At 54.8% G+C, this 17885-nt stretch overlaps 1 protein-coding gene across 1 annotated transcript in view; it reads right to left on the bottom strand.

The window, feature by feature from the left end:
• Positions 1-7010: 7010 nt before the first annotated feature.
• The window catches only part of CASQ1 (calsequestrin 1), a 35499-nt gene continuing 24624 nt past the window's right edge, over positions 7011-17885 (bottom strand). Inside the window, exons 7-11 of the mRNA XM_054011094.1 lie at positions 16917-16962; positions 13885-13939; positions 13080-13180; positions 8986-9060; positions 7011-8301 (exon numbers count right to left, since the gene is read on the bottom strand). Coding sequence (XP_053867069.1) covers positions 8146-8301; positions 8986-9060; positions 13080-13180; positions 13885-13939; positions 16917-16962 — 433 coding nt within the window. The 3' untranslated portion in view covers positions 7011-8145. The remainder of the gene's footprint in view (positions 8302-8985; positions 9061-13079; positions 13181-13884; positions 13940-16916; positions 16963-17885) is intronic.

The raw sequence follows: 17885 nt of genomic DNA, 5'->3' as shown, positions 1-17885 counted from the left end.
GAAGCCCGAGGGATTCAGCCCCGGGGCACAGGGCTCAGGTTACAGGACCCCTGCCTGGGGCTGAAGCTCTTGGACTTCAGCTTTGCACCCCCCACAACCCAGGGCGGTGGGGCTCGGGCTTTGGCCTTGCCCCTCCCCCCCTGCTCAGGCTTCGGTCCCCCATCCTGGGGCCGTGTAGTAATTTTTGTTGTCAGAAGGGGGTCAATGAAGTTTGAGACCCCCCTGCTTAATCTCCAAGCATTTCCATATGAGAGCATAATAAGACATCCTCCGGCATTGCCTGCTGCCCCGCTGTCGCCATCAGCTCAGCCAGCATCACCCATCCCTGCCCTGGGGACGCTGCTTCCAGCCGAGGGCCGCACAGAGTTTCACAAACACTGCTGGAGCCTCACTGGAAAGTGGGGGAAATTGGTCCTGCCTCCCAATGCTGAAAAAATGCAGCCACCTCTGGGGCGGGGCATGGCAGCTACCTAACAGCACAGGACAATATAACAGTTTAGGACAAGAAGTGAAGAAGAGTCTTGTGTCCAGTGTAAATGTCTGAGTGAATTTACTCTGGAAGAATGTAATTACCCGGTGGCCCTGGCTGGAGTGCAGCCTAAAACCTCAGTGCTTGTGAAAATGAAGGTGGGAAGGCAGGATCGTGGAGTTATGCGTCTGACCCAGCAGACAGCAGGTCCAGCACCACCGTGGGGTCAGCACTGACTCAGGGGAGCGCGCCCCCTATTGAGTCCCCTTCCCCATGCCCTGCAGCACAGCGCCCCCTAGTGTCGCACTGGGGCATTGGGATCAGCACTCACTGAAGGAGTGAATCTCCTATGAGCCCCCTGCTCTGGTCCCTGCAGCACAGCACCCCCCTTGGAAACGCATCTGTCCCCCAGGTTAGAAATTTCCTGCCAGCACCAGATGCCATGTGCCAGCTCCTGGGAGCGGGATTTCTCCTTGGCTTTTCTCCCGGCAGCTCGAAGGACCCAAACCCCTCAGTCCCCCTTGTCTCTGTGGCTGTTCTCAGGCCCCCAAGCTGCCACCACGGTGTCTCCTGGGCAGGGGCGAGATGCCACGCTGCCGCGCGCTGGGCTGGCACCACAGGAGGGGCATCGTGTTGGGAATGGGCACGGGGCTGTGAGCGGCCCCACGGGCCCTCGTACCTGCCTGAACCCCGCTTCCCTGTCACGCCCAGCCTCTCTCCCTCTATCTCCCCCCACTGGCCTCCTGGCCTGGCCCCTTCAACTCAGGCCTCATCAGGGCTTGGGAGCCTGTCGTCCTACAGCCCTGGGAAAGGCCCTTCGCCTGGGCTGTCTGGCTGGCACTCCCCCGTCACAGAGACACGGACATTAAGGACCGGTCTTATCTAGTCTGGCCTATATAAACCAGGCCGGGGACCCTGCCCCCCCGGGATTCCTGCAGCTTGTGTCTGAGTCTGAGCAGGACATTCATACCCAGGCTCCAGGGAAAGCTCCCCCAGGTCGGGAGATCCCTCAGGAAGCTGCTCCCACCTGGGCAAGGTCAGAGATCAGCCCATCTCTCTGTGGGCGGGTCCCTGAATAGGGGATTGGAGAGACGCAGCCTCGCTACCGGCTGGATTGAGGGACTCTCAGATCCCTTCCAGGCCAGCCTGGCTGCACGGTGCTGGGGGCTGGTGGAAGCTAAGCCAGGCCAGAGCACCTGCCACAGCCATACGGCATGGTCCCTTTGCCTCGTCCCGGAGGTCCCTCTCCTCATGCATTGCCCCTCCCAGGGCAGCACAGAAATCCTGCCTCTGGGTGTCTGGACCCTGCATCTCAGTCCTTCAGAGCCACGGATGAGTCTGGGCAAAGCCTGGGAGCAGATCGGGGTGCAGTTCTGATGGTCCATGTGGGGGGCACGGTCCCTGTGCGCTGGCTGCCACCCACTCTCTCCTCTCACTCCCCTCACCACTAGCTACGGAGTTTTCCCAGCTTCATCTCTCCAAGCTCAGGGCTCCCCGTGGCTAGGGCCTGCAGCTGTGTCTCCCTGTAGGCTCATGGGAGCCTGGATGCCCTTTTGCCTGCCTGGCGCCACGGGACTGACTCAGGTGGGCCTCTGCCCCCGTACCTGACGATGCTGCTGCCTGGAGAGCAGGCGGTGTCTGGCTGCGGGCTCAGCTGAGCTCACCTGCCAGGTGCATGCCCTGCTGGCTGGTGAGAGCCCCGGCGGGATCGTGATCCCCTGCGGAGAATTCGCTGGTTCCCATGTGCAGGGGAAGGAAAACAATGGGGCTGGCGTGTCCCCTGGGAGCCGCCTCCATGCTCAGTGTGTGTGTGAATGGACCTGTGGTGTTGCAGGAAATGCCTCTGACAGCGAGTGCTCCAGCCAGACGCGGCCATGCTGGGTTAAACAGCAATGCAGTGATGGGAACTCAACCGCCTATGCGCCCCAGGGACTGCAGGGCAGCACCTTGCCACAGCTCTACCGATGCCCCTCAGTCCCGACCCGCAGGCCCCTGCTACCCCAGCCCTGGGTCACCCCCCCCAGCTCTGCTGATGCTCCTCAGTCCCAAACCCGCAGCCCCCTACTATCCCAGCCCTGGTCCCCCCCCCCCCACAGCTCTGCCGATGCCCCTCAATCCCGACCTGCAGCCCCCTGCTAGCCCAGCCCTGGGTCCCCCCCCACAACTCTGCTGATGTCCCTCAATCCCGACCTGCAACCCCCTGCTAGTCCAGCTCTGAGCTCCCCCCTCATACACAGCTCTGCCATCTCAACTCCAACCCTGAGCCCAGGTTTGGTGATGGCACCAAAATTTCACATGCCGCTTCATTAAGATCTTTCCTTCCAAGTGAATGTTAGTGTCACCCGCTTTCCACCGTTGTGACTGCTGGAGGATCACGAGATCAGCCACTCCTGTGTGCTGCCATCCGCCTCGCCCACATCCTGCCCCAGGGCAGAGCGAGATCTTGGGCATTTCCCAGCCACTGCTGCACACGCTGTCCTCTCTACCCCGCGCTCCCTGGACAAATGGTTTGCGAGAAGCGGCCTGTGGAAGCTGTGGATGCAGACTCCAAGGGGGAGACAGTTGCCAGGAGCTGGGGATCAGCGGCAGGAAACGCTAGGAAGGAAGCGTCACTATTGCATATCAGCCAAGGCTGTGGGGTTCTCCGGGTGAATTAGCACAGCAGCCACCAGGGGGCAGCAAACAGGGGAGAGGGAGGGGAACCTGTAGCAAATGTGGCCAATAGGAGTTTTCTAAAGACCTCCTCCCCATCCCCCCCGCCCCATCCAGGTGTTGAGCCCCATGATTCCTGTTTGGCCCAGTTGTGCTCCCCTTGGTCCCAATTCTATACCAACTGGGCCTGATCCTCGGAGTTTGGCCTCAGGCTTCAGTAAAACCCAGGCATCCTGACTCCCACTCCCCTCCCATTCCAACCTGTGGACACAACTCCCCTCCCCTCTTGGGTCCAATCCCATTTAACATTTTCATTCATGACCTGGGCACAATAAGTGGGAGTGTGCTAATAAAGTTTGCAGATAACACAAAGTTGGGCAGTATTGCCAATACAGAGGAGGACCGGAACATCGTTAGTCTGGAGAAGAGAAGACGGAGAGGGGACATGATCACAGTTTTCAAGTACATAAAAGGTTGTTACAAGGAGGAGGGAGAAAAATTGTTTTTCTTAACCTCTGAAGCTAGGACAAGAAGCAATGGGCTTAAATTGCAGCAAGGGCAGTTTAAGTTGGACATTAGGAAAAACTTCCTCACTCTCAGGGGGTTAAGCACTGGAATAAATTGCCTAGGGAGGTTGTGGAATCTCTGTCATTGGGGATTTTTAAGAGCAGGTTCGACAAACATCTGTCAGGGATGGGTAATACTAGATAATACGTAGATAATGGTCTAGATAATGCTTTGTCCTGCCATGAGTGTGGGGGACTGGACTAGATGACCTCTCAAGGTCCCTTCCAGTCCTGTGATTCTATGAGCATATAAGAAGATCTGGAGGGTGACCTTGAAAACTGGAGTAATAGAAATGGGATGAAATTTAATAATACCAAGTGCGAGGTTATGCATTTAGCAGGGCCGCCCAGAGGATTCAGGGGGCCTGGGACAAAACAATTTCGGGGGCCCCTTCCATAAAAAAAGTTACAATACTATAGAATACTATAGTCTTGTGGGGGCCCCTGCAGGGCCTGAGGCCTGGTGCAAATTGCCCCACTTTCCACCCCCCACCCCCCGCTCCCGGGCGGCCCTGGCATTTAGGGACTAACAACAAGAATTTTTGCTATAAGCTGGGGACGTATCTGTGGGGTACAGCGGAGGAGGAGAAGTACCTGGGTGTATTGAAAAAGGCTAATGTGATCAGGCGAGGTATTTCCAGTAGAGACAGGGAAGTGTTAGTACCATTATACAAGGTGCTGGTGAGATCTCACCTGGAATACCGTGCATAGGCATCAACTTCCCCTCTTCTACCACCCCCCCCTGGCACCCCTGGCCCCGCCCCTGCCCCAACCCACAAATGTCGTCTGCCAGTCCCCTGCTGTAACCAACTGGCTCAACACCTAAAAGGCTTTACAGAGCCTGACGTTAATACAGCGGAGATGGGTTCATGAATTTTTAATTTTAAAATCCTTTTCTATACTGGAGGTTTTTTCTGTATGTATTTAGTTATTCAAATGTAACCCTGCCTTGGTGCTGGGAAGCCGACCTCAGCGAGCGCTTTGGGCTGGAGCATGAGCAGTGGAAGGTGAACCTGACTAGGCGCGGCAGGTGACATTGACTAGGCCTAAGATAGACTCAGACTCAGACCAGGTGTTCTGTGTCTGACAGTGGCCAGAGGAGTCCCTGGGGTGGTGGGAGGACCTGCCCGTGGGAGAAATCCCCTCCTGACCTCGTTGGTGCGAGCCCCTCCCCAGTGCATCTCTGGCACTGACTGCCCTGGGCCTCCTGCTCATGGATGCAGGGGAGGGAAGAGTCACCCAGGGATAGATGCTGCCATTTGTCGTGCACCAGCCTTGCTGTGGCTTCTGGCAACGTTAAGTACATGAAGGGTGGGCCCAGCTCGCGATTAGCAGTAATGCAGGTCACCTTGACCCACAAGACGGGACAACAAAACCCTCCGTCGCCCCAGCCCAAGGTGAAGCCAATGCTGGGCTGGCGAGAGAGCCATCACCCTGCGACCAGGGGGTACACAAGGTTTGCCAGCGGGAGGGGGATCATTGGGCACAGCCCAGCCTGCAGCCCTCGGTCTAGAGGTGAGACGCTGTGGGCATGGGGCACAGCTGGGGCTCTCCGGTACCAAACTCCCCAGCCGTATCCTTGAATCGCCCCCAGGAGAAGATGAGAAGCTGTTCAGAGCTTCATGGCAGCGGCACGAAGATAGAACCCGGATCCTCATGCTTGAAAAGGTCCCATGCGCTGCAGGAGAATTGTGGTGCTCAGCGCAGGGACCAGGGCGCCCACTGGAGTTGTCCTGATTCCACCCGGAAGCGAGCGGCAGTGCACAGACACTAAGCCAGTGCGGGACAAGGGGATCTTTAAGGAGAGGGACTGATGCTGCCAATCCAAGCGACCTTTGAGCTGAGGATACAGGTAGGACCTGGATTCAGTTATTCAAGGCTCCTACGAGTCCTCTTCACTTGCCCCTCTTGTCCCCATGGCCCCATACAGGTGCACACAAATACCCATGCACACACACACACCTGTACAAGCACATGCATGGATGCATATGGGCAACCCACCCCCGACGCAGACAACCTCCATTCCCCCCCCCCCCCCCGCGCTTCTCAGGCCCATCATGCTGGTCTGTCTGCACTCCCCAGCTGGGCCATCGCTTGCAGCCTTCAGTTAATGTAGCGTAGACCTGGTATCCTTGGCAACGCCAGCCGCATGGGAACAGGTTCTCCCACCCACCACTTAGCTGGAGGCTTGGCACGGGCGGCAGGGTGCAGCGTGCCCCTCCTCGTCCTCGATGCAGGGGCTGCCAGGGGGCCCAACGAGGCCGAAGGCTCCAGGCCCAAACACAGGGGACTGGGAGGTGTCAGCGCCGAGCAGGACAAGGGCTGTATCCTAGGTCCAGCTGGCTCAGAAATGCAACGTGCCAGCACCAATGGGTGCTGCCGGCACAATTCCTGCGTTTTATTCCACATCCAAAATCGAGTGGAACGTTCAGCAGTGGGTTAGAGCTGGTCAAAATTCTTTCATTGACCAGTTGTTTGGGTGGAAAAACGACTTTTTGAATCACGTGAAAATCTGAAGTGCGACCTGCTCGGATGCGACATTTTGGTGCTGAAACGAAGCAAAAGGAAAAATTGTATCATTTAGATCCCAAACAAAAAATCCATTCGTTTTTTTTGGTTTTTTGTTTTTCCTCCTTGTTTCCCCAGGTGTGCAAAGGGGGAGGGAGGGAGGGAAACGGGGAAACTGAAATTTTTCCATTTTGACTCTCAAAATAACCCAAACGTTTCCACGAAAAAAATATCTGTAACCCCAGGGAACTGGTGAACGCCGTTCGAAATTTTTCCCAGCACGTTCTTAATTGCCAAATTCAGATGGTCGCGCCCCTGGGTTTCCTATGCCCTGGGCTTGGGTAGCTCCGCCACCACCATGTTTTGCACTTGGACTTTTTTATACGACGTCACCCCCTCGTTTGGCTCCAAGGACTCTGGCCCCTGGAGCAGGGAGCTGGCTGATACAGGGTGTGGTGCTTTTCAAAGCCCACTGCAGGAAAACCCAGTCACCACAGCTCTGCTCCCAACTTGGTTAAACGAACTCCCGATAATGACAAATGAACCCACTGATGAGCTCAAGTACTGATTATCTGGAGGGGAGCCCTCCGCCGTCTCACACACAGGACAGTCTTAGTACAGATCCCAGTTCAGTCCTTCTCGGAAGCAGCTGGGTCCTACGTCCTCCAGACGTGGGCTCAGTGCCTTCTTCCCATCTAGACCCCGATGGACTAGTCTCTCGTGGCGTGAGAGTCCCGTCCTGACATCTTCAGCCAGGTCCCGGAAAAACCCACCTCATTGTTTGAACCAAATAAAGAAAACAATCCGGAAGCCCCTTGTTGTTCTCACTGTTCGTTTTTAATCACGTTGGTTGATACAATATTGATCTGTACAAAGTTGTTTAAAAATATACAAATTGTACATTGGCTGCTCCCCTGCGAGGGAGGGCGTGTGTGTGTGGGGGTGGCGCCGTGTTGTTCCGTGGGAGGAGGTAAGGGTGCGTTGTGCTGCGATGAAACCAGCGGAGATCGCTGATTAAAAGTCCACACAGGGACACTGGGAAAGGGACGAGCTGCCAGTGGAGGAGGGGAAACACGCAGAATGGATTTTTATCTCAGGTTGGCAAACAACAATTTTAAGGGACAGATTTCCTCTGATTTGGCCTTCAGTTTGCCTGCAGGCTTATTTATGCTTTGTAATGGACTGACTATGTCTGTATAGGACACAGTTGCCCTCTAGTGGTTGGGACGGGAGCTGCTCTACTGTGTGTCATGAGCCCTATAATGCTGAAAGAGAATGGGGATTCTCCTCTAGCTCCAGGCATTTGGCTTTTATGAGGGGAGGGACTCAGTTATAACCCACAACGTTCCAGCTGAGCTGTAACTTCCCCTCCACAAATTCAGGGGAGGGATTTAAGAGCATAATGAAAGCCGACGGGATTTGGGCTCTTCCGGTGCTTTTGAAACTCTCCCCCTTCGATGTTTGGCTCAGGCTGGGTGAACACCTGCCCCTCAGCAGGGAAAGGGCAAAGTCTCCCAGCTCTACCGTGGGGAAGGGAGTGGCCAGGAGGCGCTCGTGACATGCAAGGGCGGAGTGGGACGCTCAGGGCAGGGGACCTGGCAGCTCCCGACTCACACGTGCTGAGATCAAAATCCAGATGGGCCGCTGCAAACAGAGATGGAGGGGGAGGGGGCAGACGGACTCTACTGGGGGGGATTCGTCCCCAGGGGGCCCAGTCTCCCCCCTGGAGTCAGCGTCCTGCAGGGGGTAGTGTGGGGCCGGGGGACGTTGGCTGCGGTCAGATCCATATAAAAAGGCGTTATCGTTAGAGTCTGGTGGCGTTCTTCACCCCGGCGCGGCCGCGGGCCCGTCACTCCCACCCCTGAGCCCCCGATGGGGTGGCACGGGTGCGACCCGGGCAGGGCCTGGCCTTGTGTGTCAGGCAGGCTGGGGACGCCCACAGAGAGGCAGCTAATCGTCATCATCGTCGTCGTCATCGTCATCGTCGTCGTCGTCATCATCCTCTGTGTTGATCTCCCCCTCCAGCACGTCCTCAAGCCAGTCCTCCAGCTCCTCTGCGGATGGCAGGTCCTCCTCGTTGTCCATCTGCATCCAGATGCTGTCAGCCTGAGGGGGAAGGGGAGAGCGGTGAGTTGCGGGGGAGGGAAGGAGTGGCGGGGAGGGCAGGAGGCCAGAGACAGGGTCACCCCCAGTGCTGGATCCAGCGTGGCCAGGCTCTCTGTGTGACGAGCGGCGCAGGTCTCGGATCCCAGTGTTCGTACTGTACAGTTGCCCCACCCCCATTGCTACCAAGGATCAGGCCCTGGCCTGAGCGATCCTGGTCCCTGCGAGCCTCAAGGCTGGAGCAAGCTGACCGGACACCAGGGGGAAGCTGGCCTGGGGCAGCTCTGGGCATAAACTGGGGCCTCCAGACCTGGCCCATAATTCATTCAGGCTCCAGGCTGGATCTCTGTGGCCCAGTGCGCTCCGCAGGGCACAGAGATCAGCAGCTGCACAGAGGAGGCCGGGATGCTAAATCTGTGGAGCCAGTGTTGGGGCATTTCTGACACAGACCAATCTGTGCAGAACACACAGGACCAAAGCATGTTGGAAGCGTGTCCCCGAGCTGGGCTACAGCCGTGCTGATTTCCCCATGGCTCCAGCACACGTTTGAAACACAGGCTGCGGGGAGGCGGGGCATTGGGCTCCCTCGACCCAGCAGGGGTCACATCCCCAAGGACTGCAGAGAGACTGACTCCCAGCCAGACTGGCCCCGACACACGGGTGGCCCCTGCGTGTCTGTATACTCACATCTGTGACGTTGACCACACCAATCTGGGGCTGGGACAGGTCGATATCGAACGTCTTCTCCCAGTATGGGATCAGCTGGAGCGGGAGAAGAAGAGCAAAGGGGCATGAACACTGCAACAAAGCCATGCCTGCTCTGCACCATGGCACCTGCCACCTGAGCTAACGGAGACTCCCCATTAGTTGTTAGTACAATAGGGCTTATGACGCACCATCAAACTGTTCCGGGTTCATCCAGCAGAGGGCAGCGGTGACACACACCCCTATTCATTTTATTCCACATTCTAAAAGCACCATCTGCACCCAGACACTGACCGGCTTGGCATGGCCTCAAGGCTTAATGTGAGAACGTTGGGCCCCAGGACGGAGCCTCCCTTGGGACCGGCAAAGGCAAGTAGATGAAATAAGAAAGGGGATTTGTTATGGAGGCTGCCAGGCACAGACAGACCCTGTGGTTCCCTGCGGCTCCAGCTCCCAGCCTGTGCTGCCCAGTGCCATTTCCAGAGTGGGCTGAGCACACACTGGACTGCCCCCCAGCTAGCCTTCCCGCCCCCAAGGCAGAGCCACCCCGAAGGGCAGGAGGTGCTGGGAACAGCGGCTCTCTCGGGAGGGTCTGCTGGCAAAGAACAGCTCTGTGGAGCATAACACAGTCCACTATCACCTGTGAAATAGGATCTATCTATCTATCTATCTATCTATCTATCCCCATACACCCCCATTATCTATCTATCTATCTATCCCCAGACACACCCATCTCTCTGTCACTCTCCATCTATCCATTCACTGCCCAAAACATTGTTAATCCAGAGTTAAGGTTTCCCATTGCTGCTTTTTGCCCTTTCAAAACATCAAGTTCTGCTCCATTTAATCCACCGAAAAACCAGGAAACGCAGAGTTAACACCAGCCCTGCCCCACAACCTTAACTGTGCCTCCTGGACCGGGCAAGAGCCCCTGGGATGCCCTGTCAGCGTGTCTCAGACAGGGCTGCCCTGTGACAAGCAGATGGGAGGAATGACTAAGTACATGTGCTATTTTTATGTGGCCCAGCGAATCCCACAGCCCTGGACTCTCTCTTTGGTCTGTGTGCACCACCATTGACCCTCCCTGTGTTGGGGTGGCTGGAATGGCTGAACATACGAACGGCCACACTGGGTCAGACCAAAGGTCCATCTAACGCAGTATGCTGTCTTCCGACAGTGGCCAGTGCCTGGTGCTCCAGATAGTGACCTGGGATGGCTGGACTGGCTGGGGGAAGGACACCTGGAGCCGCTTGGCCAGGGACAGCAGGACTGGCTGGGGGAAGGACACCTGGAGCGGCTGGGCCAGGGACAGCAGGACTGGCTGGGGGAAGGACACCTGGAGCGGCTGGGCCAGGGACAGCAGGACTGGCTGCGGGAAGGACACCTGGAGCGGCTGGGCCAGGGACAGCAGGACTGGCTGGGGGACGGACACTAGGATTGGCTGGGCCAGGGACAGCTGGTTTGACGGGGGAAGGTCGCCACAGCTCAGGCTGTGATATGTGGAAAGGGGCATCTGCACCCAGTGGGACCCCTCGTTTCTGGGCTGAGATCTTGGGAGTACAGCAGCACAATGGGGTGTTCCTGCTGTGGAGCTCTGGGGCAGAGGTGACAGGTCCCTACCGGGCACAGGGAAGTGCAGGGGATTTTCCCCGAGGGATCCTTGGGACAAGGATCAGGGGGCGGTAACGTCTGGCAGCTCTGACAGTGTTGGCTGGGCAGCACCCAGGTGCAACCAGCTGCAGTTCACCGAGTCTGCCCTGAGTGGGACTTTTACCTTAGTGAGGACAAAGTCTGACATTTCTCCTACTCTGTGTCCCCACCGAGCCCCAACGCACCCGGGATGAGAGAACACGACCGCATCTGCTGGGATAGGGAGGGTCATCACTCAGCTCTGGCTGGCGGGGCTGGCATGCACCTTAACACAGTATTTCCTGGCTGTCACAGAAGAGGTGCCGTGCAGTCAGTATTCTGGAAAGGCGCGAGGCCCTGCCACCCAGCCAGAACTGTGCATTAACGATGCTTAGAGGCAGGAAGTCTGTCTGTTTATCTATCTATTGTGACGCTGGCAAACCAGGTGCCAGCTCATGACAATGTCCCCCCTGCCAAATACCCAGTTTGAATCAGTTTGGCTCACCTGTGTGTTAGTATTGTTAAAATGGGATTAGAAGAATGTGTTTAGTGTTTAGACGTTATTGAATGCTGGCGAGATGCTGCCAGCATTAATCTCCTTTATAACATCTGTATCCTACATTATAAGGTAATATCTGAGCGGTGGTATTGTGAGCCTCTGTGACTGTGTAAATCACCAGACAGAAGAGAGACATGAACTAGTGTGACGTGCTGATCTGCAGCAGAAGGTGTCACATTCTGCCCAACAGGAAAGGTCCATTGACACCAGATTGTGGGATGTTAAAGAGGACATGGGGGGATATGATTGCTCTCTTTAAATATATCAGAGGGATAAATACCAGGGAGGGTGAGGAATTATTTTAGCTCAATACTAATGTGGACACTAGAACGAATGGATATAAACTGGCCGTCGGGAAGTTTAGGCTTGAAATTAGACGAAGGTTTCTAACCATCAGAGGGGTGAAGTTTTGGAATAGCCTTCCGAGGGAAACAGTGGGGGCGAAAGACCTCTCTGGCTTTAAGATCAAGCTTGATAAGTTTATGGAGGGGATGGTTTGATGGGATACAGTGATTTTAGTCAATAGGTCGATAACAATGGTCAATGATGGGATATTAAAAGTTACTACAGAGTACTATTCCAGAAGGTCTGGCTAGAGAATCTTGCCCGCATGCTCAGGGTTCAGCTGATCGCCATATTTGGGGTCGGGAAGGAATTTTCCTCCAGGGTAGATTGGCAGAGGTCCTGGAGGTTTTTCGCCTTCCTCCGCAGCATGGGGCAGGGGTTGCTTGCTGGAGGATTCTGAGCGACTAGAAGTCTTTAAATAATGATTTGGGAGTTCTACAGCTAAGTCAAGGGAGAGAATTCTTCCAGGAGTGGGTGGGTCAGGTTTTGTGGCCTGCATCATGCGGGAGGTCAGACTAGATGATCATAATGGTCCCTTCTGACCTTAGAGTCTATGAGTCTATGAGGACAAAAGATGTTGGTTGTTCTGTTCTCCCCCCGTGAAGACGAGTCATGCAAGTGGATTCCTCCCAGAGTTTTCAGCTAAGGGATAAAAGCCCCTAACAAGAAGGACCTGGATCTCTGTGCTGCTCAGACTCTGGGGGGGGGCAAGGTGTTCTAGGCATAAGCAAGAGATCCCCAGCTGCTTAGCCCTGAAGGACGTATAGAGCTTGCTTATGATAGAAGCTTCTATTACCTTTGACAATTACGATTGTAACTCATTTGTGTATCTTTGTTCACCTGGATTAACCCTGTAAATATCTCTCATTTCCTTTTCCTGTTTAATGTATATCTTCATATTGTTTATTATTGGATTGGCAACAATGCTACAAGCGTTGTCTTTGGTGTGAGATCTAAGGTGCAAGTGACCTGGGGCAAGTGACTGGCCTTTTGGGACTGGGCATAACCTATTGCTGTGACTCTTGGTGCAAGGGACCAGCTATCATAGAGGTAAGCTCACCTGGCTGGTGAGGTAGATCTGGGTGTGTGACTCCGTGTGAAAACAGTGTGTGAGGAGTTCCCACTCGATAACTGCCCTGAGGCCGGTGCTCTGTTGCAGGCAGAATTTACACAGCCCTTCTCCTCACAGTACCAGTGATTCTGTTACAGCTCTGAGGCCGAGTTCATCCCTGGGGTAAGGGCGCTGGAGTCCGTGCCATTACACCAGGGCTGGATCTGGCCCTTCCTCTTTACCCTCCTGCCCTGTGGCCCCACCCGTGGCTGTGACCTGGTCTGGGGAGGCCGGAGTAGGCAAGATCCAGACGCCTTACGGCAGAGTCCCCTAGTGGGGTGTTCCGTTCCTGGGCAGACAGGCCCTCGGAAAGGTGGGGGAGGGCCTCTCGCCGATTCCACCCTCAGCCTGCAGCTACACGATCCCTCACGCTGGCCACCAGCGAGCCCCTGACTCCGGACAGTGGCTCTGGAACGCGTGGGCACCACCTACCAGGGGAAAGTCCTCCGGGTCGATCCAGATGATGCTCAGGTCAGGATTGTCCGTATTGTCCTGGGCAACATCCTTCAGGATCTCCAGGAACTCGTAACCGTCTGCGCCCGGAGAGAGCAGGTGGGTGAGAGACCAGGACAAGGGCAAGCGGCCACTGCCCCAGGGAGTGGCCGCTGAGCTGAGCACTGTGAGCTCCAGGGGAGAAAGGCCACCTCCCCGCCAACCTCCCTCTCACCTGCCGCCCCCCGCTGCATGCCAAGCACCCCAGCCTGAACCCCCTCTCCCTACACAGTAACACCCCCAACTCCAGATCCCTCCCAGCTTATGAACACCCCCAACACCCCCTCCCACGCACCCTGCTCCAGCTCCTGCCTCCTCCTCCCCCAAGAGCAGAGCATCCCAGCTCAGAGGCAGGTTGGGGAGGAACCGGAGGGGGCCGTGCCCGCCCTGCAATGAATCAGACACAGCCTGATCCCCACCTGCTGCCGCTCCTTTGCCCTGGTGCCACCTTCATGTGTCTATTTCACCTGCCTGACCTTCAGGTGGTACCAGCCCCATCTGCTCCCGCTGCCCCCTCCCCCTGCCATGCACCCTTCCCAGCAGCCAGACTTCTGCATCCCACCCGGCCCCATAATGGAGCTGTGCCCCTCAGAGCATAGAGGGCCCCTTTTGAGACCGTCAAGCACCCCTCATTGGAGGATGCTGCACCCCGGCCCATAGCGTGTCCCCCTGGGGTGCTGCAGTGCCCCTGGCGCTCTGCTCAGCCGCTCTGGGTCTCTGCACAGTGATCAGCGGCAGCTCTTACCAGGGTCATCCTCCTCTGCAAAGGCCACAATGTGGATTCCATCCATGTCATCTTCCTGGGGAGTGGAGCAGAGAGAGTCACTGGTCACCAGGTGCATCCACCTTCCTGTTGTGTGGGGGTGTCAGACCCCTCTTCCCCCCCCCATGCAAATAGGGAGGAGTGGGGTGCAGAGTATGTTCGGGTCAGAGGATCAGCTGGGAGATGGACAGGTCTACACACTCACCACAGCCCCATTCGCACGTGAAGGCAGGTCCACATACGCCATTCACACCCCCATTCACACCCATCAGTGCCCCAGTGCAAACCCTAGTGCAAGCTCCCCCCATTCACACACCCCATGCACACTCATCAGTGCCCCAATGCAAACCATAGTGCAAGCTCATACCCCCATTCACACCTCCATGCACACTCACCAGTGCCCCAATGCAAACCCTAGTGCAAGCTCACACCCCCATTCACACACCCCATGCACACTCATCGGTGCCCCAATGCAAACCCTAGTGCAAGCTCACACCCCCATGCACACTCACCAGTGCCCCAATGCAAACCCTAGTGCAAGCTCACACCCCCATTAACACCCCTGGGAACACTCATCAGTGCCCCAATGCAAACCCTAGTGCTAGCTCACACCCCCATTCACACACCCCGTGCACACTCATCAGTGCCCCAATGCAAACCCTAGTGCAAGCTCACACGTCTCATTCACCCCAACACAGACTTTCACAGCCCAGTACACACCTGAATGCAAATGAACACAGCCCATTCACACTCCGGTACAGACACATCCATACATAGTCATATCGAAGCTCCCAAGGACACTCCCTGCCCACATCCACACACCTACCCCCACACCACCATACTCATGTACATTCACGATTACCATGTGCGCACCGTATGCTCACAGCCTCCTGTGAAAATACACCTACGCACCCAGGTGCACCGAAAGATTTACATGCACAGAACTCGAAATACACGTGTCAAAACACACACACAAATATACACACAGGCCGTTATGGAAGTGGCCCTACTTTGTTGGGCACACACACATAAAAGGATATATGTACACACGCATGCACACACCTTGGCAAGTGTACACAGACACACACAGATCTTTGTGCATGCGTACATGCGCAATACATGCAGATAACTGCAGGAATACACGTCCCACCCAAAGAAAGAGGCATGTATCGACATCGTCTCAGATATGCAAACACACCACACACATGCAAATCACAGGTACACACATTCTGCACAAACCAGACACACACACAGCGTATGTGCACACACATATACACACATGCAGAAGCACAATTACATGTGCGCAGACACACATATTGGATACACCACACACACATACATATACCCCATAACATTAACCTCTCCCTCCAATAGACACACAGAGAGAACACCTACAAACCAAAGAATAATGCAGCTTAGAAAGTAACAGGATCAGTGATATTTTAGGGTTAGTGTTTATTACCGGATGTTGGCACATGCAGGAAATGTTATTTGTTATATGTACTATAAAACATATTGGCAATAGGCACACATATGAAAGGCAGAGGTGACAATAAACTATTAAAGGGGGAAAATATCTTACAAAATCACCCCCATCTTTGTGATTTAAAAAAAATGTCAAATACATAATGGGACATGGCGAGGCTAAAAACGAGAGCCCACATTTTCAATCTTGGGTGCTTTGATTTTTCTGAGCGTGCAGAACTGCCATTGAAGTTAGGATCAGAACTTCTGAAAAATTAAGCCAATTATTCAGTTGCCTATGTCTAGATTCTGATGCCTGATATTAGTTTGAAAATTTGGCCCCTATATTGTTTAGAAAACAAATTCCCTTCCCGGTGCTAATGACACCACGGCAGGTTGTTAAAACAGAAAGCATGTGAAACATCTAATTTGTGCTGTCAGTTTCTGCTCATTTTCACTTGCTCGTCAATTTCACTTTCTAGTCAATTTCACTGTCTAGTCAATGTCACTTTCTGCTTTTCCTGCACCAGCCCAAAGCTGATGCCTTTTAGCTGCTGAAGAAACAGAGAAGTGTCTAAATCAAAACAGAAAAGTGTTTTGCTGGAAACGAGGAAAAAATCCACGAAATCATTTCTATTAACATTCGTTTTCTAAAATCCTTAACGTCGTCCCCCCCCGCGCCCTTCCCCCAAACCAATGTATAACTGGGCCCAAACAGCTGGACACTGAGGCCCAGACCCTAAGGTATTTAGGCACCTAACATCCACTGACTATTTAACGAGTCAGCTGAATGCTTTAATTAAAGGGCATAAATGTGTCCGGTTTCGTGGGATTTTTTTCATATATTTTTCATAAAGGTTTTAGGAGCCAGATCCTCAGCTGGTGTAAATCAGCATAGCTGCATTTATGTCGCTGGAACTACCCTGCTCTACGTCAGCGAAGAAACTGGTCACAGGTGTGCGTGTGGTGCATTTTTAAGGAACTGACTAAAGAACAGACCCAATCCCAGCTGAGTCCTTCACTCATGGGGTCTGATTCTCCGTTGCCCTGACTTTTGTGCAGCGCAAAATGGGGGTGAAGTGCTGATCTGGTAACATTCCTTACCCACTTTGCACAGATGTAAAGGATGGTACAAGATATAGGGCATGGGAGAATCAGGCCCAAAGAGTTACACGTTCAGCAAGGATGGGGCCAGGTGACGTCCACGGGAGATTTGCCCGAGTTAAGGAACATGGGAGAAACCAGCACGAACTTCAGGAGTTGAAAGAAATCAGAGCTAGGGAAAGAACTATTCAATCTTGCCTAGTCCATCCTGGGGGGCCAATCCAGGACTGCGCCCCAGGGACGTTTTCCAGGGTTCAGTGCAGTACGGTTTCAGGCACCCCAGTGTGTCATTCTGGGGGGTGGGCTGGCGGGACGCTAGAGGGCTTATGGTGACAGTTCAGCGCCATGCTTGGGTGGGTTAGATGGCTGGTTGGCAAGGAGCTGGGCCCCTGACTGGCCATGCACAGCATTAAGCTCACGAGACACCAGGCCTTCTCTGGACTCACCCAGGTCTCATACATGCTGTCTGGCTTCAGCTTCCTCAGTGTTGACCTGCAAGATAACAACAGAGGCTGCTTTGAGGGAGTGTGTTAGGGATGGAGCCCTGCAGAAACCCAGCCCCCATCAGGCATGCCCCGGGCAGTCAGGTGGCATCTGCTAAGTCCATGCTCCTTCATGGTGCAAGAGTGGTCCTCAGAGTTTAATTACTCTTGGGCAGAGCAGGGGACTGAACGCCATGGTGCCTGGATTCTGCTCCTAGCATTGAAAGGGAGAGTTGTATAATGGTTAGAGCAGGAGGCATGCAAGTCAAGACTACTGGGTTCTATACCCCACCACAGGTAGAAATGTGGGGTAGTGGTTAGCGAAAGGGAGCTGGAGGCAGGACTCCTAGGTTGTATTGCCAGCTCTAGGTGGGAGTGTGGTTTAGTGGTTAGAGAACAGGACTCTTAAGGTTCAGTTCTTGTACCCTGCGATGGGAGAACACAGTCTGTGTGGTGCTAAGCTTTGGGTGTTTGAAACCCTGAGCCAAATTTTTGCAACAAGTAGGGAAGAGACAGTGAGAGAGACAAAGGCGGATGGAGAGATACAAAAGGGAACCACGCAGCACAAAATCAAACACAATCCAGTCGGGGAAGTAACTGCCGAGCTATTTGATGGAATAAAGAGCAGCTGCCATGGCAACCAAAGTCCCTGATCTGCCAGCGTTTAGCATGAGTCAGGGAGGGGCAGGGCCTCACGCACCATGGCAGTAAAATGGAACAAAAGCAGAGATCTGGCCCTGGGGATCTACCGCCCTTCGCAGAGCCATGCCCTGTGCTCCTGGGCCTCTGTGCCGGGGGAACGTCACCCCTGAATCGCTCCCGTCCCCTTGTCTGTCCCGTCTCCCGGCTGCTCTGTATTGAGGTCGCTGGGTGGGGGAGGGAGGGGAGCGGCAGTTTGATCCGAGGGGATTAGCGTGAACAGGCAGCCAGGAC

The sequence above is a fragment of the Malaclemys terrapin genome, chromosome 21, assembly GCF_027887155.1.
Source record: "Malaclemys terrapin pileata isolate rMalTer1 chromosome 21, rMalTer1.hap1, whole genome shotgun sequence".
Taxonomy (NCBI): Eukaryota; Metazoa; Chordata; order Testudines; family Emydidae; genus Malaclemys; species Malaclemys terrapin.
This window is presented reverse-complemented; position numbering and strand designations above follow the sequence as displayed.